Raw genomic sequence first — 24818 nt, forward strand, 5'->3', positions numbered from 1 at the left:
TCTAACAGCCACACGACCCACTGTGCAGACTCCAGCAGGTGTCCCTGTCCTGTAAAATGACGTTCAATCTAACAGCCACACGACCCACTGTGCAGACTCCAGCAGGTGTCCCTGTCCTGTAAAATGACGTTCAATCTAACAGCCACACGACCCACTGTGCAGACTCCAACAGGTGTCCCTGTCCTGTAAAATGACGTTCAATCTACCAGCCACACAACCCTCTGTGCAGACTCCAGCAGGTGTCCCTGTCCTGTAAAATGACGTTCAATCTAACAGCCACACGACCCTCTGTGCAGACTCCAACAGGTGTCCCTGTCCTGTAAAATGACGTTCAATCTACCAGCCACACGAGCCTCTGTGCAGACTCCAGCAGGTGTCCCTGTCCTGTAAAATGACGTTCAATCTAACAGCCACACGACCCACTGTGCAGACTCCAACAGGTGTCCCTGTCCTGTAAAATGACGTTCAATCTAACAGCCACACGACCCACTGTGCAGACTCCAACAGGTGTCCCTGTCCTGTAAAATGACGTTCAATCTAACAGCCACACGACCCACTGTGCAGACTCCAGCAAGTGTCCCTGTCCTGTAAAATGACGTTCAATCTAACAGCCACACGACCCACTGTGCAGACTCCAACAGGTGTCCCTGTCCTGTAAAATGACGTTCAATCTAACAGCCACACGACCCACTGTGCAGACTCCAGCAGGTGTCCCTGTCCTGTAAAATGACGTTCAATCTAACAGCCACACGACCCACTGTGCAGACTCCAGCAAGTGTCCCTGTCCTGTAAAATGACGTTCAATCTAACAGCCACACGACCCACTGTGCAGACTCCAACAGGTGTCCCTGTCCTGTAAAATGACGTTCAATCTAACAGCCACACGACCCACTGTGCAGACTCCAGCAGGTGTCCCTGTCCTGTAAAATGACGTTCAATCTAACAGCCACACGACCCACTGTGCAGACTCCAACAGGTGTCCCTGTCCTGTAAAATGACGTTCAATCTAACAGCCACACGACCCACTGTGCAGACTCCAGCAAGTGTCCCTGTCCTGTAAAATGACGTTCAATCTAACAGCCACACGACCCACTGTGCTGACTCCAGCAGGTGTCCCTGTCCTGTAAAATGACGTTCAATCTAACAGCCACACGACCCACTGTGCAGACTCCAGCAAGTGTCCCTGTCCTGTGCTGTCCCCTGAACTCCTTTAGTATATCACCTCACTTCCGCCTGTCTAACCAGCACCCCTTTTTTACAGGACAGAAACAGAAAATGAAAGCAAAGAAGGAAAGAAAAAGAAAGGAAAGGTAGCAGGAAAAAAAAAGAATGAAAGACAGAAAGAAATGAAAGAAAAGAAAGAAAGACAGAAAAAGAAAGGTGGCAGGAAAGAAAAGAAAAGAAAAGGGAGAGAGAAAGAAAGAAAAAAAAGAAGAAAAGAAGACAGGCTGACACACAGACTGACAGAAAAGAGGAAGACACACAGACTGACAGAAAAGAGGAAGACACACAGACACACAGACTGACAGAAAAGAGGACGACAGACACACAGACTGACAGAAAAGAGGACGACAGACACACAGACTGACAGAAAAGAGGAAGACAGACACACAGACTGACAGAAAAGAGGAAGACAGGCAGACACACAGACTGACAGAAAAGAGGAAGACACACAGACACACAGACTGACAGAAAAGAGGAAGACAGACACACAGACTGACAGAAAAGAGGAAGACACACAGACTGACAGAAAAGAGGAAGACACACAGACTGACAGAAAAGAGGACGACAGACACACAGACTGACAGAAAAGAGGAAGACACACAGACACACAGACTGACAGAAAAGAGGAAGACACACAGACACACAGACTGACAGAAAAGAGGAAGACACACAGACACACAGACTGACAGAAAAGAGGAAGACACACAGACTGACAGAAAAGAGGAAGACAGGCAGACACACAGACTGACAGAAAAGAGGAAGACAGGCAGACACACAGACTGACAGAAAAGAGGAAGACACACAGACACACAGACTGACAGAAAAGAGGAAGACAGACACACAGACTGACAGAAAAGAGGAAGACACACAGACTGACAGAAAAGAGGAAGACACACAGACACACAGAAAAGAGGAAGACACACAGACACACAGACTGACAGAAAAGAGGAAGACACACAGACTGACAGAAAAGAGGAAGACACACAGACTGACAGAAAAGAGGAAGACACACAGACACACAGACTGACAGAAAAGAGGAGCGAAGCGGAAGGAGCTCTTATTTAACCAGGGCACTGAGATAAGCAAATATACTTGCTGTTTTTTTTCATCCAGCCCCGATACTGAATAAGAAAACCGGAATTAAACAAAGGAAGAAGAAATGCAGGAAGGAGGGAAGGAAGGAAGGAAGGAAGAATTCTCACCTGCGGTTTTACGCTTCTGACCGTAGGTGACCTTGCCGTCAAACTCGTTGACGGGCACGTCGAAGGTCTTGTCGATCCGGTCAATGGTGATGTCCAGATGCTCCTCTATGTCCGACAGCAGCTGAAACATCGTCGTCCTCATCGTCATCATCTTCATCACCATCATGGTCGTGGCTCTGTTACTGTACCTGTTAAGTTTATGTTAAGCCAACGCTCGGTCTATATCAGACTGATATAAGCTTACAGTTGGGCCAACAGCAAAGTGAGAGCTGTTTGATCCATGGCTTCTCAACTACAATGGAAAGTCATTTGCAGCTAAGTCTTGTGTCAAGGACAATGACTCTGGAACTAGGAGGCAAGATTGGACCCGATCTTAGCGCTGCAGCCTTGGGGAATAGTTGGCCATCAGGAACAATCCCAGCGCTGTCCTCTAAAACCCTGTTGGCCGAGAGAGTGGGGATGTAGCTTGGGCAAGATAGTATCCACTATAATTAACTCACTCAGTACGGCAGTCCTCTCTTCTCCTCTACACAGACCCCTCGGATGTCCAGTGGGTGTCTGAATGACCCAAAAATTAGCTTCCGTCGTCAGAATTGTGGTATTCTTTGTCAACATTCACCTCTTCAGTATAAGAGCCTTTCGCTTGCAATATTTTGATGATGGTAATTGGGGTGAAACGCTGTTAACGTCGTCTCTTTCGCCGTTCGTATGGAGAGAGTTAAATTCCAGCCCAGATAGTCGGGACAACAGCTGCCTCAGCTGTTCTGATAATAACTGACGGACACGACTGACTATTATACAAGTTTCAGTTGGTTTCTCAAGGAGGCGCCACTGTGTTCGGACAAATCCATATTAGGATACTACACCGTATATGCAAAGCAAGTGTCTGACCAGCAGCGTAAACCAGCGCTCTTTCATCAGGCCTTGAGTGAATGCAGGTATCTGTGTACCTATCAGAGCGGGTTTCTTCTACACAAGTTTTCCAGAGGACAACACTTCTGTTGCTGTTGGTTCCTATTTTTAGTGCGCCAAGTGCGTGCTGCACACGGGACCTCTTCATTGCTTGCATCCCCCCCCCCCCCCCCTGTTCTCTGTATGTGTGATCAAGCCGCTAGCAGCCAGATGCTTGTATCCACTATCCACGTGTGATCAGCCCTTCTATACACCAATGGGGTTTTTACGTGTATAACCGTCTGAACGAGTAGGTTTTTGCGTGCATTCCCGTACTCGTTTACACGAGTGGGCTTTTACGTGTATAACCGTTTAAACGAATGGGCTTTTACGTGCAAGCGGATCACACGAGCAGCCTGTTGCATGAAAAATCAACAACAAACAAATAAAGCAAAACTATTTGCATGAGCGGTTGTTAAACATGTGTGACTGGACACGTCAGCGGGACCTTCACCCTTAACCTTTCCACCCAGACCCCCCTGACCCCGTGACCTCACCTTGGGCTCGTCGTACCAGATGCAGCATCCCCCGACATCCGTCAGGTTGGTGTTGTAGCACCCCCGGCCCCGGTTCTTACAGTTGCTGTGGTACCACACCTGTCGTCATCATCATCGTCACCACACGTCAGTATCACCATCATCACTCGTCGGTATCACATTATCATCAGTCATTGTCATCACGATCAACATCGTCATCAGTCATTGTCATCATCATCAACAGTCACTGTCATCACAGTCATGTCAGTGTCATAGTCATCATAATCATCAACATCATCTGTCAGTGTCATCGTGACCATCATCAACATCATCTGTCAGTGTCATCGTGACCATCATCAACATCATTTGTCAGTGTCATCATCATAATCTGTCAGTGTCATCGTGACCAAAATCAACTTCATCTGTCAGTGTCATCATCATAATCTGTCAGTGTCATCGTGACCATAATCAACATCATTTGTCAGTGTCATCATCATAATCTGTCAGTGTCATCGTGACCATAATCAACATCATCTGTCAGTGTCATCATCATAATCTGTCAGTGTCATCATCATCAACATCACCACCCGTTAGTGTCATGATCATCAACCATCACTATTATCATCACCGTCTTCAACCATTGTCAGCATGACACATCGCCCCTCACAGATATCAGGCGCTGCATAATATAAATGCACATTATTGACATTGTCATTGTTGTCATTATCATCGTTGTTGTTGACGGTGGTTTATCATCATTGCTAATAATAACAACAGCATTACCATTATCAATTATCATTATGATTATCATCATCATCATCATGACCACCATCCATCCTTTCCGTTGTCTATGTTCCCTGAACCACTGTCTGTCACAGCATTACATTTTAACCCACAACCACGACCCTAGTGATGACAGCCTTGTCCACGTTCACACATGACGCTGTTCTTCTGTCGTGTTCAAACCCTCCCCCGTCACCCACAGTGGTTATTCCCGCACCCTTCTTTTCTCCTCCCCCCTCTGGTCGAAAGCTTGGGGGTGAAGGTGGCGGCTATTTCCTTTATCACCATCATCATCATCATCTTATTGTTCTCCCTGAACTCTGTGAAGAGTCATTAGGGCTCTGCGTAAAACAGCTGTTCACTAGATACCTCCTGGTCTGTCGGTTGTGCGTCAAAGCAACGATGTGTAAAAAATGAAATAATTCAATAAAAAAACAACAACAAAACAAAAAAAAACAGAAACAAACACACAACAACAACAAAACACACACACACACAAAACAAGAGAGACTGACATCAAATCAGGAAACACCTGTCACCAGCACACAAACAAATAACTGTCTTTCGGAGAACGAGCGAGAGAATCGTCTTCATGGGGAAATATCCAACAGCTGTGGAAATGAATATATATATATATATATATATATATATATATATATATATATATATATATATATATATATATATATATATTCTTAAAAAAAAAAATCACCAAGTCTTCCTCATGATCCTCTCCTGACGTCACATGTTTTGTCTGGATCTCTACTAAACAGTGTGGCCAATATTGGCGCGCGAGCGTGTGTGTGTGCACGTGCGCGTGCATGTGTGTGTCTGGATAAAAACAGAATATACAATGATTAATGGCGTGTGTGTATGTGTGGGATGCACACACACACACACACACACACACACACACACACAATCTATCTATCTATACCATGTGTGTGTGTGTTTACGTGTTTGTGCGCGCGTGCGTGCGTGTGTGTGTGTGTGTGTGTGTGTGTGTGTGTGTGTGTGTGTGTGTGTGTGTGTGTGTGTGTGTGTGTGTGTGTGTGTGTGTGTGTGTTTGTGCGCGCGTGCGTGCGTGTGTGTGTGTGTATGTGTGTGTGTGTGTGTGTGTGAGGGGGGGAGAGGGGGGAGGAGGGCTCACCTTCTCTTTAACAGTGGAAACAATGCTGACTGCCAGTCCCATGCTGAAAAAAAAAGCAACAGAAGTAATATTTTCCTGTTCAGAAACTAGTATCAGACTAGCAAGCGCAATTTAATAAAGTAAGAGTAAAATCAACCTAGCTTAACACCCCGATCGTCAACATGTGGATACATAAAATGAAGATGAACAAGCCCCACAATGTAAACCAACCTAGCTTAACACCCCGATCCAACGTGTCAACATGTGGATACATAAAATGAAGAGGAACAAGCCCCACAATGTAAACCAACCTAACACCCCGATCCAACGTGTCAACATGTGGATACATAAAATAAAGATGAACAAGCCCCACAATGTAAACCAACCTAGCTTAACACCCCGATCCAACGTGTCAACATGTGGATACATAAAATAAAGATGAACAAGCCCCACAATGTAAACCAACCTAGCTTAACACCCCGATCCAACGTGTCAACACGTGGATACATAAAATGAAGAGGAACAAGCCCCACAATGTAAACCAACCTAGCTTAACACCCCGATCCAACGTGTCAACACGTGGATACATAAAATAAAGATGAACAAGCCCCACAATGTAAACCAACCTAACACCCCGATCCAACGTGTCAACATGTGGATACATAAAATAAAGATGAACAAGCCCCACAATGTAAACCAACCTAACTTAACACCCCGATCCAACGTGTCAACACGTGGATACATAAAATGAAGAGGAACAAGCCCCACAACACTAATTAGTTTTGCGCATGCTGGAGATAAATATTCCATAAAACCCATACCAATAAGACGAAAAAATCATTTAACACAACAACAAAACTATGTTGTAATGGTAAAGTATCCATAGATATCAAAATGGTGTGGTAGGTTAAGACAACAAACACAAACACGTGAGTCAATAAAACAAACAAACAAACAAAATCGAGGACTGCGACAGTCTTGAACAGAACTCTCTGAATGGTTTAATTGTAGAGGCCTCTGGCTCATTACAGTGGGGTGAGAAAGTGCACAAAATGACAGATACTATTAGGTTCGCTTCATGCTGTCAATACAGCTTTGTTGTAAGTCTAGTGCTTTATACACAAATACTGCTAGTCTTTTTTGTCAGATATTCACTTGTGTTTGACATTAGAAGAGTAAGTCTGAATAATGACGGTTGACGACAAAATTTATTAGGAATCAATTCATCTCTAAGGGTTTTATAACAGGGGCAAATCAAAAGAAAGTGAATTTCAGATTCGATACAGTTTTTGCAGAAAGGACAGTTATGACTGCCCTCATCTGTCGTCGCATTAGAGTTTATGAAGCGGCCATTCAATAGTGATATTCCTACCCTGAACCTTGTTAATACTTTTCTAATGTGAATGTTTGGAATCTGGCAAAGATATGCACTTACAGACAACTCGGAATTAAACTGTAGAATTCCTGGTCACTGACAGCTGCATGCCAGTCTTGGGTAAAACAATCAAAACGTCGTTGTATAAATTCAGTAATAAACAGTCTTATGTTACCAAGTCCTTGTGCTTCCCATACAATTCCGAAACCAAATTTGAAAAGAGCTTTACGTACTTTACAGGCCCAAGTTGTGTAGTTCCTAGTTTGTAAATTTATCAACATATTGTATGCTTTTATGGGAAGTCTATTTTCATCAAGTGAAGTAAGTCTGATCCAAAATTTAATACACCGTACAAATGTGTTTACATATATCGGACAACGTCCAGTTTCTCCATATATTAAATGTCAAGGAGTTATAACAGTAACTCCAAGAGATTTAACAGCCAACAAATGTACTCTCAATTATTTCTTGATTTCCCGAAAGACCCCATATTTCTGAACCATAAGTTAAGATCGGCTGAATTTGACGGTCAAACAATTTACAAAAGACATTGCTGGAATGTTCACCAACTGACCAGAGCATCATGACTGAAGCTAACACCCCTTCTCTTGCACGGTCAGCGGGATCGTTCATAGTGTGTACAAACGATAATCTGCGTGATAAGTGAATGCCTAAATATTTATACATGTTCACCGTCTTGAATTCATGATTTCCAAAATACCACTTTTCTCTTGGTGCTATATAACGACCATTACGGAACATTACAATATTAGTTGTTTCCATATTAACGACTAATCCTAGACTCTTTCCGCAATCATATAACGTACTGAGTTGCGACTGAAGACCAGTTATACTGTCTGAAAATAACGCAAGGAGAAAGTTGAATACCATGCCTACCACTGAGTGTGATTTCTTTGGTCAGTTCATTAATAAATAGAGAAAATAATATTGGAGAACAAACTTCACCTTGCTTGGGACCAAGAGGACAAAAGAATGCCTTTGACAATTCCCCTTTTGCATGAACTTTAACTTTTACAACAGAGTACATACTCTTTAAAGCACTTAGTACTTTCCCATTCAATCCAGTTTGTTGAAGTATCTTCCATAATTTACCTCGACTTACAAAGTCAAAGGCTTTTCGAAAGTCTACGAAGGCTACATATAGTTTCCTGTGTCTTAGCAGTTGTTTCTGGACCACGGACATGAGCGTGAAAATATGATCAAGTGTGCTGTGGATTTTCTTAAAACCGGCTTGCTCTTCAGTCTTGAACAGAGAGAGAGAGAGAGAGAGAGAGAGAGAGAGAGAGGTGCAGACAAAACAGTAACAGCACAACACACATTTACACAAGTACACTAGGTCAGTTAAAACACTGACATATCATCACAAACTCTGAAGACTAATATGACAAGAAAATGTCCATTCAACAGACGTCAGGCAGATACTAATAGTGTATATGCTTCCTGAATAAAAAACAATAATAATAATAATAATGACAAGTAAGAGCAGACAACACAGCCCGACATGTCCAACAGCCCCGCAGACAGGGGAGCCCAGCACTGCTCACCGCTCTGCACGTCCAACACGGCCAATACGGTGGATGTAGTTCTGCTTCTCGTCAGGGAGTGTCACGTTGATCACTGCAACACACACCGCCACACTCCATCACACTCCCGTCTCTCTCTGTATGCATGTCCGTGGATATAGACACGTCACAGGTTTTGTCTGGATCTCTACTAAACAGTGTAGACTGTGACCAAACTGCCAGGTGGCAGCGAAAATTCATATTTTTATTTTTTTGGTTTAACAAAATAGGTGTTGGTTTTCAACTTTGTTTTATTATATATATATATATATATATATATATATATATATGCATGCATGTGTGCATACATGTATTTGTGTGTGTGTGTGTGTGTGTGAAGGGTGGTTGGGTGTGAGTGTGTGAATGTGTTCCTTTTACCATTTTGTTTTTTTACAATGATGACGATTATTATTATTATCATTGGTAGTAGTAGTAGTAGTAGTAGCAGCAGTAATAGTAGTAGAAGTAGTAGTAGAAGTAGTAGTAGCAGAAGTAGTAGTAGTAGCAGCAGCAGCAGCAGTAGTAGCAGAAGTAGTAGTAGCAGCAGAAGTAGTAGTAGCAGTAGTATTACTTACCAACAATATCACTGCAGTGTCCTTATCGTTATTGTTAGTACCGTTGTCACGATGACAGATTGGAAGACTGGGCAATGCCTAAAATCTTTATCCTTGAATAATTAAGTTTTTGAATCTCTCTCTCTCTCTCTGTGTCCTCATAGTCGTCTACACAGCTACTTCAAGTGGTGTCATCCCGACTGGCCTGTTCCCCGTTCCTCTATGTACAAAAGACATCAGCTGCTCTCACTATCATTTCTCATTTGTTGTGACTTGTTTAACTACAACAAGAACAAAATAACTGCATGATTTCTGAAGGAATAGAAAGGGTCGATGGTTAACCGCGTCGGGAGCCTAACACGTACACACAGACACACACACACACGGTTAACCGTGTCAAGAACTTAACACGCACGCACAGACACAGACACAAACAGACAGGCAGACAGACACGCACACGCACACACACCACACCACACCACCGAACAGTCTTATAAGGTTTCCATGAACAAGAACTGTCAAAGCAAAGCGGAAGGAACCAGCATGAAAACCACATCATCACCCAGGACAGCACACAGGACAGACAGCTCACCGAAGGGCAGCCCAGACACGTCAATGCCTCGAGCAGCCACGTCCGTGCAGATCATGAAGCGGACCTTGCCGTCCTGAAACACAGCGACATTCCTCGTCTTTTACCTGTTGTTTCCAGAACACACACACACACACACACACACACACAGCAAAGCAAAGGAAAACAACAAAAACAACACGAAGCATGTGCCTGTAATGTTTGTCTCTGTTCGTGAAGTGGTTTCAATTTACGTTGTTTCACATTTGATCTATATTTGATTTTTCACCGTGTTTTTTGGTGTCTGTAACCGAAGAAAGGGAGGAAGGAAAGAAGGACGGAAATTTACTCTTGACAGCAGACATGCAGTTAAAAGTGCTGGGATTTTTTTTATTCGTCAGATGAAAGTTATCTTTGAAAAACTGAATAAATAAAAAGGTAGCAGAAGAGGGGGAGGAGGTGTTGCATGGTGAGTTGTGATTCTCTGACGGACAAAACCCCTGAAATGGGATTAACGGTCAGACAGGCTGGAATATCTTCATACCCATCTGTACACTGTTATGATCATTCAAGCTGCTGTTAACTGATAAGAGAACATTATGAATAATATTGTTCGTGTTAGGTTCTCCTGACTTCTAACATCAATTTCCCATCCTCACTCGTTCCCTCATTCCCAACCATAAATAACGGTTAGTGGGTCAAGACGTTGGGGGGTGGGGGTGGGGGGTCGAAAGGGGACGGCTGTAGACAAGAGAAAGAGGGTTCGGCCCAAGATGAACTGGCAGCAAACAGTGGAGACAGACCTCAGACATGTCGACAGACGATGGGGTGACACCACCAATCAGTAGAGACCTCAGACATGTCGACAGACGATGGGGTGACACCAGCAAACAGTGGAGAGAGACCTCAGACATGTCGACAGACGATGGGGTGACACCAGCAAACAGTGGAGACAGACCTCAGACATGTTGACAGACGATGGGGTGACACCAGCAAACAGTGGAGAGAGACCTCAGACATGTCGACAGACGATGGGGTGACACCACCAATCAGTAGAGACCTCAGACATGTCGACAGACGATGGGGTGACACCAGCAAACTGGCTGAGGACCGTAGACGTTGGAGCGCCTTGACTGCCTTAGATCCAGTCTAAGATGGACATGGAGGAGGTAAGGTATTGGTTGTGTGTTTCTCTGTGTGCGGGATATCCACTCCACTTCACAGTTGGATTTTTTTTTAATCTTTGAGTTTTCCAAGCAAACGCAGACCTCCATTTCGCCCAGTTCAATTCAGCTCCATCACCAAGAACCGCCGGAATATGTTCCATGTCACGCACTGACTGGGCAAGGGAAATAATCAGAAGGAAAATTCCCTCAGTATATTGTATTCAATCCGTTGATTTTCAGTTCCACACCGTTCTGCTTCCGCTGTGTCTGAGTGTCTCCTTTCGCTCATTGAAAATGCATGGACAAGTCACACCGGACTGACTACGATTAAGAATATACCATGCTGCTCGCTTCTTGTTTCAGAGCGTTCCTAATCAGACTCAACTCTCACTGTCTCTGTCTGCCTGTCTCAGACCCATCTCTCTGTCTGTCTGTGTCTCTAGCGTACACTTTGCCCAGCTATCTATGGAGACCAGGGCACAGCAGACCGTTGCGTGTTTGTGTTGGGAATTCTCTGATGCGGCTATAGGCCATCCGTGTCTGTCAGACGATGTCTGCCCCCCTTTTTTTCTTTTGCTCATTCTGGACAACTCTGTTTCTTTTCTGTCGTTGACACACTTGATTATTAACCTCCCCTCTCTCTCCCAGAGCCGAAGCCTTGCCGCCAGCGCTCATTTTCTCCCCAAGATCGGATTGTCTGGAAGGAATGTAACCGTTATCCAAGAGCTGCAGCCTTCTTTCCTACCTGTTAACTGTCTTAACTCTCCATCATGTTGCCCTGACTACTCCTTCCGTCTCTGGCTTGTGGCACCTCTGCCGCTGTCCTCTCTGACGTAAAATGTTCACTTCTGGTGCGAGCATTTGTGTGTGTGCATGTGCGTGTGCGCGCGTGTGTGCATGTGTGTATAAGTGTACGTATAAGAGTGAGAGAGAGAGAGAGAGAGAGAGAAAGAGAGAAAAAGAGACAGACAGACAGACAGACAGACCGAGACAAAGACAGAGAGTAAAACTCACATAATCAGTGCTGGTAACACGCATGTAGCCTGGCTCCACGACCAAGCACTTATTGTCATCAATGCAGAACCGGACTTATTAATAGAAGGTGTCCCCCCCTCTTCTCTCTCTCTCTCTCTCTCTCTCTGTCACCCATAGAAACAAGTCTATCTTTAGTTAATGACGCATGATTACACACCAATCTGCCCATCTACCTTTTGTCTTTTTCTTCTTCTCTCTGTCCCCCTCTCTCTCTGTGCCTCACTGTCTGTCCTTTCTCTCTTTTCTACCCTTTGTTTGCTGTTCATATATTGACGCTGTTCTTTATAATGGATGTTAACACGGAAGTCCCTTCCCCCGCCCCCCTCCCTCCCCCAGCCTCCCCTCGTACCCCTGTTGTCACGGGCAGAAAGGCCTAAACAATAAAACCATTCAGACTTCAGACTTCTCTCTCTCTCTCTTTCTCTGTGTGTGTGCGTGCGTGCGTGCGTGCGTGCGTGTGTGTGTGTGTGCGTGTGTGTGTGTGTGTGTGTGTGTGTGTGTGTGTGTGTGTGTGTGTGTGTGTGTGTGCGCGCGTTAAAACTAAGTGACCCCATGTGTACACCACTCAGCTAAAGTACGAGGTCACCTTAGCAATTTGCAGACGTATACGCCTCTTATAATAAAGCTTAACAAGTTTAAAAGAAGATGAGTATCCTGTAAACACGGTAATTTCGTGAGTGTAGTTTTAGTTTGCAATTTTAGCGAAACCTTTGGCCGCTTGATTTTTTAAATTTTTATTATTTAGTTATTTATTATTATATTTATGAAACGTTATCGCTCCCGACGACTGTTGTTTTGTGTTACTATTTTCCAGCAACGCAGCAGCCACTGTGTTCGGGATGAGCATTATGTGGCTGCTTAATTCGCTAAACTCCTTCAATGTTTGTTACTGTCTTTGGTAACTGGAGGGTGGCCTTTTTCTTGTGCCCAGTTTCCTCTACAAGTCTGACACCCCACCCTCTGCCGCCCCCAGCCCCGCACACACTTCGTATATATATACTGGGCACACACACACACACACACACACACACACAGACACACACACACACATATATATATATATATATATATTAATCAAATTTAATTTTCATATCATTTCCATCGTCAGATTCACGAGTCTCTCTTAAAACACAATTAGCTGAAAGTGATATCCTGGTAAGCGTATGGTATATAATCAGAATCACAGCTTCTTGCAATGTTGCACACTCGCATTCTCATCAATTTATGTAATAGAACCCTTGAAATAACTCAGCCCACCCTCCCCTTCTCTCTCTCTCTCTACGAAGTTCTGTCACATTGTGTCTTTGATGTTATTTCATCTCCGATTGATATAAATTTAGCTTTTTGAAGTCAGGTTGTGAAGCGTTATTCCGAGATCCACGCCATCTTTTTTCTGTATGTCTCAACCACGTTCTAAGACACATGTTTGAAAAGAAACGTCAATCCAGAGCGCGTGCAACACAGAAAAATTAAATATCAACTTTTGCTTGCATTTTTTTTACCTGTCCATATTTTGCACTTTTTGTAATTTCTTTCGAACTCCTCTTTCAGCAGTATCCAGTAGGAATAAAACAACTACACACACACACACGCACGCACAAACACACACACAAACACACACGCTCGCGCGCGCGCTCAAAGACCTACACACACAAACATACTTAGACACTCACACACAGAGTGACGCACATATATGCACAGCCTCCTGGCAGAGTATGCTTTCAGACACAACAGCACACACACATCATGCTGCGTTGTGCAAAGACCAAGAGGTAATGGGCAGTGAAGGACAGAGGGGAGAGGCTGAGTGGTAATGGGCAGTGAAGGACAGAGGGGAGAGGCTGAGTGGTAATGGGCAGTGAAGGACAGAGGGGAGAGGCTGAGTGGTAATGGGCAGTGAAGGACAGAGAGAGGGGAGAGGCTGAGTGGTAATGGGCAGTGAAGGACAGACAGACAGAGGGGAGAGGCTGAGTGGTAATGGGCAGTGAAGGACAGACAGACAGAGGGGAGAGGCTGAGTGGTAATGGGCAGTGAAGGACAGACAGAGGGGAGAGGCTGAGTGGTAATGGGCAGTGAAGGACAGACAGACAGAGGGGAGAGGCTGAGTGGTAATGGGCAGTGAAGGACAGACAGGGGGGAGAGGCTGAGTGGTAATGGGCAGTGAAGGACAGACAGACAGAGGGGAGAGGCTGAGTGGTAATGGGCAGTGAAGGACAGACAGACAGAGGGGAGAGGCTGAGTGGTAATGGGCAGTGAAGGACAGAGGGGAGAGGCTGAGTGGTAATGGGCAGTGAAGGACAGACAGACAGAGGAGACAGGCTGAGTGGTAATGGGCAGTGAAGGACAGAGAGAGGGGAGAGGCTGAGTGGTAATGGGCAGTGAAGGACAGACAGACAGAGGGGAGAGGCTGAGTAGTAATGGGCAGTGAAAGACAGACAGAGGGGAGAGGCTGAGTGGTAATGGGCAGTGAAGGACAGACAGACAGAGGGGAGAGGCTGAGTGGTAATGGGCAGTAAAGGACAGAGGGGAGAGGCTGAGTGGTAATGGGCAGTGAAGGACAGAAGGGAGAGGCTGAGTGGTAATGGGCAGTGAAGGACAGACAGACAGAGGGGAGAGGCTGAGTGGTAATGGGCAGTGAAGGACAGAGGGGAGAGGCTGAGTGGTAATGGGCAGTGAAGGACAGACAGACAGAGGGGAGAGGCTGAGTGGTAATGGGCAGTGAAGGACAGACAGACAGAGGGGAGAGGCTGAGTGGTAATGGGCAGTGAAGGACAGACAGAGGGGAGAGGCTGAGTGGTAATGGGCAGTGAAGGACAGACAGAGGGGAGAGGCTGAGTGGTAATGGGCAGTGAAGGACAGAGAGAGAGAGGGGAGAGGCTGAGTGGTAATGGGCAGTGAAGGACAGAGGGGAGAGGCTGAGTGGTAATGTGCAATGAAGGACAGAGGGGAGAGGCTGAGTGGTAATGGGCAGTGAAGGACAGACAGACAGAGGGGAGAGGCTGAGTGGTAATGGGCAGTGAAGGACAGAGGGGAGAGGCTGAGTGGTAATGGGCAGTGAAGGACAGAGGGGAGAGGCTGAGTGGTAATGGGCAGTGAAGGACAGACAGACAGAGGAGACAGGCTGAGTGGTAATGGGCAGTGAAGGACAGACAGAGAGGAGAGGCTGAGTGGTAATGGGCAGTGAAGGACAGACAGACAGAGGGGAGAGGCTGAGTGGTAATGGGCAGTGAAGGACAGACAGACAGAGGGGAGAGGCTGAGTGGTAATGGGCAGTGAAGGACAGACAGAGGGGAGAGGCTGAGTGGTAATGGGCAGTGAAGGACAGAGAGAGGGGAGAGGCTGAGTGGTAATGGGCAGTGAAGGACAGACAGACAGAGGGGAGAGGCTGAGTGGTAATGGGCAGTGAAGGACAGACAGGCAGAGGGGAGAGGCTGAGTGGTAATGGGCAGTGAAGGACAGACAGAGGGGAGAGGCTGAGTGGTAATGGGCAGTGAAGGACAGACAGACAGAGGGGAGAGGCTGAGTGGTAATGGGCAGTGAAGGACAGACAGACAGAGGGGAGAGGCTGAGTGGTAATGGGCAGTGAAGGACAGACAGAGAGGAGAGGCTGAGTGGTAATGGGCAGTGAAGGACAGAGAGAGGGGAGAGGCTGAGTGGTAATGGGCAGTGAAGGACAGACAGACAGAGGGGAGAGGCTGAGTGGTAATGTGCAGTGAAGGACAGACAGAGGGGAGAGGCTGAGTGGTAATGTGCAGTGAAGGACAGAGAGAGGGGAGAGGCTGAGTGGTAATGGGCAGTGAAGGACAGACAGAGGGGAGAGGCTGAGTGGTAATGGGCAGTGAAGGACAGACAGAGGGGAGAGGGGAGAGGCTGAGTAGTAATGGGCAGTGAAGGACATAGAGAGGGGAGAGGCTGAGTGGTAATGGCCAGTGAAGGACAGACAGACAGAGGGGAGAGGCTGAGTGGTATTGGGCAGTGAAGGACAGACAGACAGAGGGGAGAGGCTGAGTGGTATTGGGCAGTGAAGGACAGACAGAGGGGAGAGGCTGAGTGGTAATGGGCAGTGAAGGACAGACAGAGGGGAGAGGGGAGAGGCTCAGTGATAATGGGCAGTCAGATGAGACAAAGGGGTAGTAACACCCAAGGAAAGTTCGAAAGACTTAAATCATCAGTCGGCACACCGGAGATGTCAACGGTTATTAGCGAGCCACTGCGAAAGCCTTTGAGGTCTCTAGCCTGGCTTGCTTCGCTCAAGGCTATTGCCGGGATCAGGTCAAGGTCGGGTCAGATGACAAGACAAAACAAAGGCAAGACAAGAGAAGATGTGCTTGTGTCAGGAAACCCCATGATTTTAGGTATTTCATGTAGCGAGTACAACATGTGAAATACATCGATTAGGAGAAGCATTTCGAGGGAAAAATAACCAACTACAACGACTATGCATTAACAACATATACAAAAGGTTCAACATTGTTCACTGCTGTGCAGGAATGGGCATCATTCTCAGCTACTACTTGTTGCCCAGTAGTACTACCTGCCTTGAGGCCCAGTACTACCAGTACTACCTGCCTTGTTGCCCAGTATTAACTGCCTTGTTGCCCAGTAGTACTACCTGCCTTGAGGCCCAGTACTACCAGTACTACCTGCCTTGTTGCCCAGTACTACCTGCCTTGTTGCCCAGTACTACCAGTACTACCTGCCTTGTTGACCAGTAGTACTACCTGCCTTATTGCCCAGTACTACCTGCCTTACTGCCCAGTACTACCTGCCTTGTCGCCCAGTACTACCTGCCTTACTGCCCAGTACTACCTGCCTTGTTGCCCAGTAGTACTACCTGCCTTGTTGCACAGTACTACCTGCCGTATTGCCCAGTACTACCTGCTTTACTGCCCTGTACTACCTGCCGCATGTGGGGAGAAAACCCGCAACAAGAAAATCCCATCTGGTGAGGGATGGGCTCCGCCTGATTGGGCTTGTTGTATGAAGGAAAGGATTACAGAGATTTGAAAAGATGGACTGACGACATTGCTGACTGGACAGGAAAACCATGTGCACAGACGTAAGCTTTGGCACATAACAGACAGACCTGGGGGAATGTGGTGAACAGTTCTTCAGTACGGCGTCCCGGTGAACAACCCTGTGTGGAGTCCCAGTGACTTCACAGAGAGCAGAAGAAGAAGAAGAAGAGGAAGAAGGAGAAGACTACCAGAAGAAGAAGAAGAGGAGGAGAAGAAGAAGAAGAAGACTGCCAGAAGAAGAAGAGGAGAAGAAGAAGACTACCAGAAGAAGAAGAAGAAGAAGAAGAAGAAGAAGGAGACTGCCAGAAGAAGAAGAGGAGAAGAAGAAGAAGAGGAGAAGAAGAAGAAGACTACCAGAAGAAGAGGAGGGAGGAGGAGGAGGACGACGACGACGAAGAAGAAGAAGAAGACTACCATGGTGATTCTTGCTCAAGGCTTTGGGCCCTCCCGCTCCCTTCCAAGCCCCCCCCCCCCCCCCCCAAACCTATACCCTTCCCCCTCTCTCTCTCGCGTCGGGAAATATTAAATGTGTAGAAAATGTACCACAACAAAACAGGGAAGTGATAACGAGCGCTGTCAAGTGGTTTCCTTTTTCCCTTCTCATTTTCCCTTTCCTCCTGTACTGAGGATTGAAACCATCGTGATGACTAGAAAGTGAGAGGTGAGGGATACGCAAACAGCTAAAATCTTGCATGTAAAGATATAGTCTATCAACATAGAAGCAAACAGACAAAGATTTGTGCGTGAATGGAAAACGAGAGAGGGTGAGAAGAGAATAGGGATCAGATAATTAAAAATAACGACATGTATAAAAGTATAATTATTTTGTATTACTCTTTTATTACAGCGGATTTGTTTGTGGGAGATTCGGGCTACTCTCCCCTGGGAGAGCGCATCGCTACAGTGAGAGCGCCACCCCTTTTTTTTCTGCTTGCATGTGTATTGGTTTTCTTATCAAGGCGGATTTTTCTTCGGTATTTCGCGAGGGACAACCCTTTTGTTGCCGTGGGTTCTATTACGTTCTTACGTGCGCTAAGTGCATGCTGCAGAAGGGACCAAGGTTTATCGTCTAAACGAATGACTGGCGTCCAGACCACCACTCAAGGTCTAGTGGAGGGGGAGAAACTATTGGGGAGAGTGGGAATCGAACCAGTGCGCTAGGATTTCCTCGCTTCCAGTGCGGTGGGATTTCCTCGCTTCCAGTGCGGTCAGATTACATCTAGGTCAACACTCCACAAATGTGTATGAAAAGCAACAAAATGTGGGGCAAAACAGAATGGAGGCCTCACAAAAATGAGAGATGAGACAAAAAAATATAAACAGATAATGACCATTTGATGACATCCACGCTTAAGTTGTATTGCCATCAACTTTTTTTTATATTCTAGCTGGTCTGTTTGATGATAATTACTGTCTCTGTTTTCTTGCAGACTATTTTCCGTTCCAAACAGAAATCATCTCAACACAAAACGCTCAAGTGTATCACGTCGTTTGCATAATCCCGTGAAAGTTAAACACACACACACACATGCGCACGCACGCAGAGTTCTGTGGCACGCTCCTCGTGTTCTTTCTGTGACTGCTGCACTCGTGTCTTCTTCCAGTAAGGTCGCTGTGATCCACTGCTGGAACCACCATGAATGGACGATCCTTTGGAGGCTGGAGGGAAAAGGGGGCGGGGCAGGGAGGGGGACCGGGGGAGGGGGGGTGTAAATGGAAAAGTACTGACTCCGGCAACATGATTCGCTTTGATTCTTCCGAAGCGTCTGTGTGAGCTGTGGATGGCCTGAGGTATCCAGCCAGCACGTCACAGTTTTGGAAGTTGGGGAGACAGGATGGTAGGGAAGGGTCTTCTAGCGTGACGTCGGCTCCTTCTTAACCGTTAACCTTTTCGCGTGACGTCGCCGGCGAGCGGACCAATCAGAGAAGTTCACCCTGTGTACATCAGTATCCTGGCGTTGTTGTTGGTGGTGGCGGTAACGTCCTGTGTTTGTGTACCGACAATCCCCCGGTCGTCCCTTCGTCACGTGGTCCTGGTCACTGGTCAATGGGCTGTCTGGCTGGGCTGTTTGGGCTGTCTGGCCCTGCCACTTTATTCAGCATCGCTGTCTGATGTGAAAGCTGTGTTTTGGAGAGTAGGTGGTATGGTTTTGTGTGTGTGTGTGTGTGTGTGTGTGTGTGTGTGTGTGTGTGTGTGTGTGTGTGTGTGATTGTGATATTCTTCATCAAAAAAGTGTTTTCATGAACAGTAGGTGAGCTACATGAGATTTTCTGAGAAAAACACTAAAACACTACTGGCACTGATTCGCTTTAACCTGGTGCGGTGTGCACCGAGCGATGAATAAGCCATCGCTGCAACATGCCATTCAGAAAGGTGTGTACAGGATGAAAGAGTCCTCGCCTGTGAGCTGTTACTTCTTCGTTCGTGGGCTGCAGCTCCCACGTTCACTCCTATGTACACGAGTGGACGTTTACGTGCATGACCGTTTTTACCCCGCCACATAGACAGCCACATACCGCTATCTGGTGTGTGTGTGTGTAGGAGGGGGTGGGGTGGGGTTGGGGGATGGGTGGCGGGAGAGAGACTCCAGCTTCTCCGAGGACTCGACGGAATGGAATGAATCCACAAAGAGTCGCTTGCACATCGCCTGCACGGCCTCCCCGTGTCTTCACAGCACCGTACAGTCTGACGGCTGTGTCCGCATGCTGCCAGCAGCCAATCAACGTGGTTCGCAACTCTTCCCTTTGCCTCTTCCCATTTCGCCTACTCTTTCATGCTGCTCGGTCATATCCAAAGGACTCAGAAACATGTCACTAAACCTGTGCATACATTCCCAGGGTTATCAAACCCAAGATTCAAATTTGAGGAGAATAACTTTAAAAAGTCGGTTGTGAAACGGTGAATTTTCAAAATGGAGAAATTAAAACAACAACAACAACAACAAAAAACACTTGTAAATGAAGGCGATTAACATCCAAGCTCAGTAAGTAATTATGCACGTTCAACAGTACATTCCCAAAGTAAAATCCATGTGTAGTATCTATTCTGTCTTTCTGAACTCTTTACAACCGTCCATTCTGCAATGTTGTCAGCCCATCGCGTTTTTCTTTCTTTTTTTTTTTTTTTTTGGGGGGGGGGGGGGGGCTTCTTTCCTGTCCCCCCCCTCCGTCTCCCTCGATGAACTGGCCACTGGGTCTTGTTACGTGGCCATAACAGCGTCGCTTTCTTTTCTTAACTGTCAGCACATCTTCAAATGGTCCAATGTGCTGTTTGATATGGTTTGGAGCAGTTGGTTCATTGGGAATGTGATCAGCGTATGTGATACTTAGTATCTTGTGATGACACCTCATTTCCACGGCTTGGATCCTTCACTCTACGGCTGGAAACTACCAAAGAGACATACATGGGCAACACGGGAAAAAAGATGTTGGCAGTAAACGTGCCCACAGCGATGTGTGAAAGCTTATCGGTGGAGAGGGAAGGAGGGGGCGGGGAGTACAGGAGGAAAGTATGTGTGGTGGGGGTGGGTGGGGGTGGGGAGCAGAAAAGGACTTAGCAAGAGCCGTGGATGCATAAAAATCAACACACAAAGAGGATCGTTGCTGATGATAAACCTTTACGTCATGTTGGGAAATGGCCTGCCACTGCATATACCGACAGCATTTCGCCGTCTGTTAAAACTCTCTTGAGTGCAATGTGTCTGTTTATTTCTAATTTATTCCAAACACAGCATATTCAAAACGTCGTTTGCGTTCTTTCGAAGGACATCGCTGTGGCATCTCGAACAGAAAGTGACCGCCATACGAATCCGTTATTTCCCAAATCGCCGTTTCTTGAAATGATTCACAAAATTCTGCAGTTTTCACTTTTCCAGCTCCTGCGACAGCCTCTAACTAATCTGTTTGGTATAAAAACAATCAATGACTTAATTTGCAAGTCAGGTTTCATTAAAACTCAGTTATCAAACATAAAGACGTAAATTTGAATGTCTCCTGTAATTCAGCCCACGTATAAAAAAGGTTAAAGTTTTCATAGTTGTTTTTGGGCCATAGGGCAGTGAACTGATGACCACTGTGTCTAGGGCTCGGCACAGGAAAGAATTGTCAATAACGCTTTCTTCAAACCTCCAGTCAACAGGTACGTTTTACTTCCATGATCATGGGGACTGGTTGAAAAACAACAACCAACTACTGCATACTTTTTGAAACGGAAATATCTGAATAATAACCTCCGTTTCTTTTTCTTACACTTGCGTTTATACACTTGCGTGTGTGTGTGTGTGTGGGGGGTGGGGGGTGGGGGGGGGGGTGGCTTTGCTGCTTCTAACCGGCTCGTTTGTGCGTTATATAATTGGAAATGTGAGCGTTTGACAATCCATCCGAATTCAACGCAGATTACGTAATGATCCGTCATGATTATCATCATGAAGCGGATGACTTCAAAGCTCCTAATCAGGCCTACATACCCTACCCAAGATTGGTTCCTATGCCAACTATTGTAGGTGAGAAATTTCCAAAGTTACCATAGACACTCACATAGACACCGGATCATTACATCGACTCACGTCTGTAAAAAAGAAGAAAAAGAAAAAAAAAAACAGAAAGGTAATTTCTCCTTGCGACAGGATGATTTGAGAGAGAGGGGGGGGGAGAGAGAGAGGGGGAGAGAGAGAGGGGAGAGAGAGAGAGAGAGAGGGGGGGAGAGAGAGGGAGAGAGGGGAGAGAGAGAGAGAGGGAGGGAGAGGGAGGGAGAAAAAGGGGGGCTGAGAGTGTAAAATCGGGAAAATAAAGAGCAGGGAGCCACTGACCTTGAACTTTTGAAGGTTGCCTTTCCTCTCGGCAGGGTTGCGGTCACTGTGCAGGCACACACAGGTCAGCTTGCCTGCAAGTCAGGGCACACGGTACAGCCATGTCATTGCTACAACATCATCATCAACAACAACAAGGCTGCCTACATTGCGCGGTACACAAACAAAACAGTCACACACGTAAAATATTACTTGGGGCTGTATAAGTGTGTGTGTGTGTGGTGACTGAAACCAGACTGAATGACACAGGAAAGGAATGATGAGCGCCTCAAGGCAGCTGTCAGTTGGTTCTACCCAGGCAGGCAGCCTGTTGTGCAAATGACTCCGTCTTTGTAAAGGTCTCAGAGCTTGGTCTCCGTCCGTAAGTATCCATATCATATCACAACAACAAAAAACGGGGAGTTTTCAGCTTCAAGGAGCGGTCAAAGCGTGTGGACTGATCGTCATACGATATACCACGTCTGCTATGGTGATGAAAAAAAACAAAAACCCAAAAAACCAAAAGGGGTAAGGATGGGGGAATGGGGTTGGAGTAGAAGCCTGACCTTTCCTTCAATGCAACGCGCTGAACAGGCCTTGATAGCCAACCCGAGGTTTGAATAAAACATGAAACTACAACAACAAAAACAACAAAAAACCAAACAAGCAAACAAACAAACAAAAAAAACACAAAAAAAACAACAACAAAAAACAACAACAAAAACAAACCAACCCCAAAACGGACAACGATTACATGCCATAAAGGTCAGTCCTGCATGCAGACTGTTGTGGTTAACTCTGACGGTTCTAAGAGCATTTGCTGGAACAGGTACGGTTACCATCACCGACATTGCTGCATCATAAACCATCGTTTCATGTGTTGCAACTGATCACATTCCTGCTTTTCTTTGACTTTGAGCCCCTCGTTCCAGAACCCCCCCCCCTCCCCCTTTTCTTTTTGTCTTTAATAGTGGACCAGATGGGTGTGGTCGTTTCTAGATGTTCTGACCTCAGCTCTCTTCCAGTTAGTTCCAACAGAGAGAGAGAGAGACAGAGACACAGAGAGAGAGAGAGAGAGAGAGAGAGAGAGAGAGAGAATGTATATGTGCGTGCGTGTGTGTGTGTGTGTGTGCGTGCATGCGTGTGTGCGTGAGTGTGCGTGTGTGTGCAGATTGTGTGAGAGTGCAAGTTGTACGTCAGAAAGACAGAGATAAAGAGAGAGAAGCAAAACGAGGGAGGAGGAGGAGGAGGAAGGAAGGAAGGAAGGCAGAGGAAGCGAGAGAGACACAGCAGGGCTGGAGTGGAGGAGGCAGGAGAGACAAACTAGACCTCTCCACACACACAGGCACCTCTCCAACAACCGCTGCGCCGTGCTGCTGTCCTCTCCTTGTGTGCCTGGCTCGTCTTGCCCACAAACCACCTCCCTCAGCAGCCCTGGACAACCCTCCTCCACACGAAGGGAAGCCACTTGAGCGCCTTTGTCAAATGCCATCTCCATGTTTCGGCAGGGCTCTCCAGGGCTCGTCAGCGTGTTGTGTTGTAGGCATGAAGGTCAGACATCTGCTCCTTTTGGTGGTGTTTATGTGTGTTTTTCTTTCTCTGTTGAAGCGGATTTGGTGTAGCGTATAGGATCAGTCCCGCCCGCACTGTCACCTCCTTGACTCTGAATCTTCTGTTTACACGAGAAACGAAGCGAAAGTTCTGTTTTTCGAAGGTAGTGGAGTAAGAATAACTACTCTCTTTTTTCAATTATATTTATTAATACATCAAGCCCTCAAGGCAAAAAAACAACAACACACACACAGAAAAAAAAAAAATAGAAAAGAAAAAGAAAAGAGAGAGAGAGAGGGGGGAGAGGGAGAGCGTGCTGCACGCGCACACACCTCTCCTCCACAGACGCCGTCCCACCCTCTCCACGCACACGTACTCACACACTAGCGCGCGTGCAAACATTCACACACAAACACAGTCGCATACATGCAAACATTCAAACACACACTATCAGGCATGCAACCAAGCGCATAAAACGCTCACAGACAACACACACACACACGCATGCACTTACCCACACGCACTCCCCCACTCACGTCCCCCCAACCCCCATCTCCCAAACCAAAGCTGCTGGAGAAGAGATGCACAGAAAGAAAGGTCTTAGCTTTCAGAACGTTGTGATGTTTTCCTGACCCAAACCAATTAACGACGAAGTGTTAATCTCTTCTTGAGGCCTTTTAATGCAACCCCCCCCCCCCCCACACACACACACACTCTTCTTGATGGGTGTGGGTGGTAGTTTTATGCATGTCCAAAGTCATAAAAAGACAGGATCTACACAACCACAAAAAGTAATAAACAGGCGTGTCGAAAACTGACATACAGTAAATAATGAAAGCTATCACACCGAGCAACATAATAAATTTCGCTGAAAGACATAGAGTTTTGCTCACTGTGTATTGTTTCAACTGCGTGCTAAACGATCCATGTCACACACTAACGCCGACAACAACACAACAATAAATCTACCTCTATATTGGAACTTGCGCGTCTCTGCTTGCGCTCCATGTTGTCACAGTCTTTATTTCTTTCTTTATTTCTTTATCTAGTTTGTTTCTTTTTACCTGTACCACGTCACAGACGTGTGTGTGTGTGTCACCTTGGCCCTCCTGGTTGAGGTACCTCTCCACGTTATCAGTCCATTCATTCAATCATTCATGCATGTATTCATTTTGTTTCTTTTTACCTGTGCTACATTCAATTGTTATATCTGTGTGTGTCTCACCTTGGCCCACCTGGTTGAGGTACCTCTTTACGTTATCAGTCCATTCATCCATTCATGTATGTATTCATTTTGTTTCTTTTTACCTGTGCTACATTCAAGTGTCATATCTGTGTGTCTCACCTTGGCCCACCTGGTTGAGGTACCTCTCCACGTTATCAGTCCATTCATTCATTCATGTATGTATTCATTTT

The 24818-nt window shown here is 46.2% G+C and overlaps 1 protein-coding gene across 1 annotated transcript in view; it reads right to left on the reverse strand.

Moving 5' to 3' along the window:
• Positions 1 to 24818, reverse strand: part of LOC143285549 (ATP-dependent RNA helicase DDX1-like) — a 461018-nt gene that overhangs the window by 9991 nt on the left and 426209 nt on the right. The window contains exons 20-25 of the mRNA XM_076592917.1: positions 21873 to 21946; positions 9870 to 9942; positions 8706 to 8778; positions 5787 to 5829; positions 3875 to 3973; positions 2427 to 2547 (exon numbers count right to left, since the gene is read on the reverse strand). Of these exons, the coding sequence (XP_076449032.1) occupies positions 2427 to 2547; positions 3875 to 3973; positions 5787 to 5829; positions 8706 to 8778; positions 9870 to 9942; positions 21873 to 21946 (483 nt within the window). The remainder of the gene's footprint in view (positions 1 to 2426; positions 2548 to 3874; positions 3974 to 5786; positions 5830 to 8705; positions 8779 to 9869; positions 9943 to 21872; positions 21947 to 24818) is intronic.

Source organism: Babylonia areolata, chromosome 9, assembly GCF_041734735.1.
Source record: "Babylonia areolata isolate BAREFJ2019XMU chromosome 9, ASM4173473v1, whole genome shotgun sequence".
Taxonomy (NCBI): Eukaryota; Metazoa; Mollusca; class Gastropoda; order Neogastropoda; family Buccinidae; genus Babylonia; species Babylonia areolata.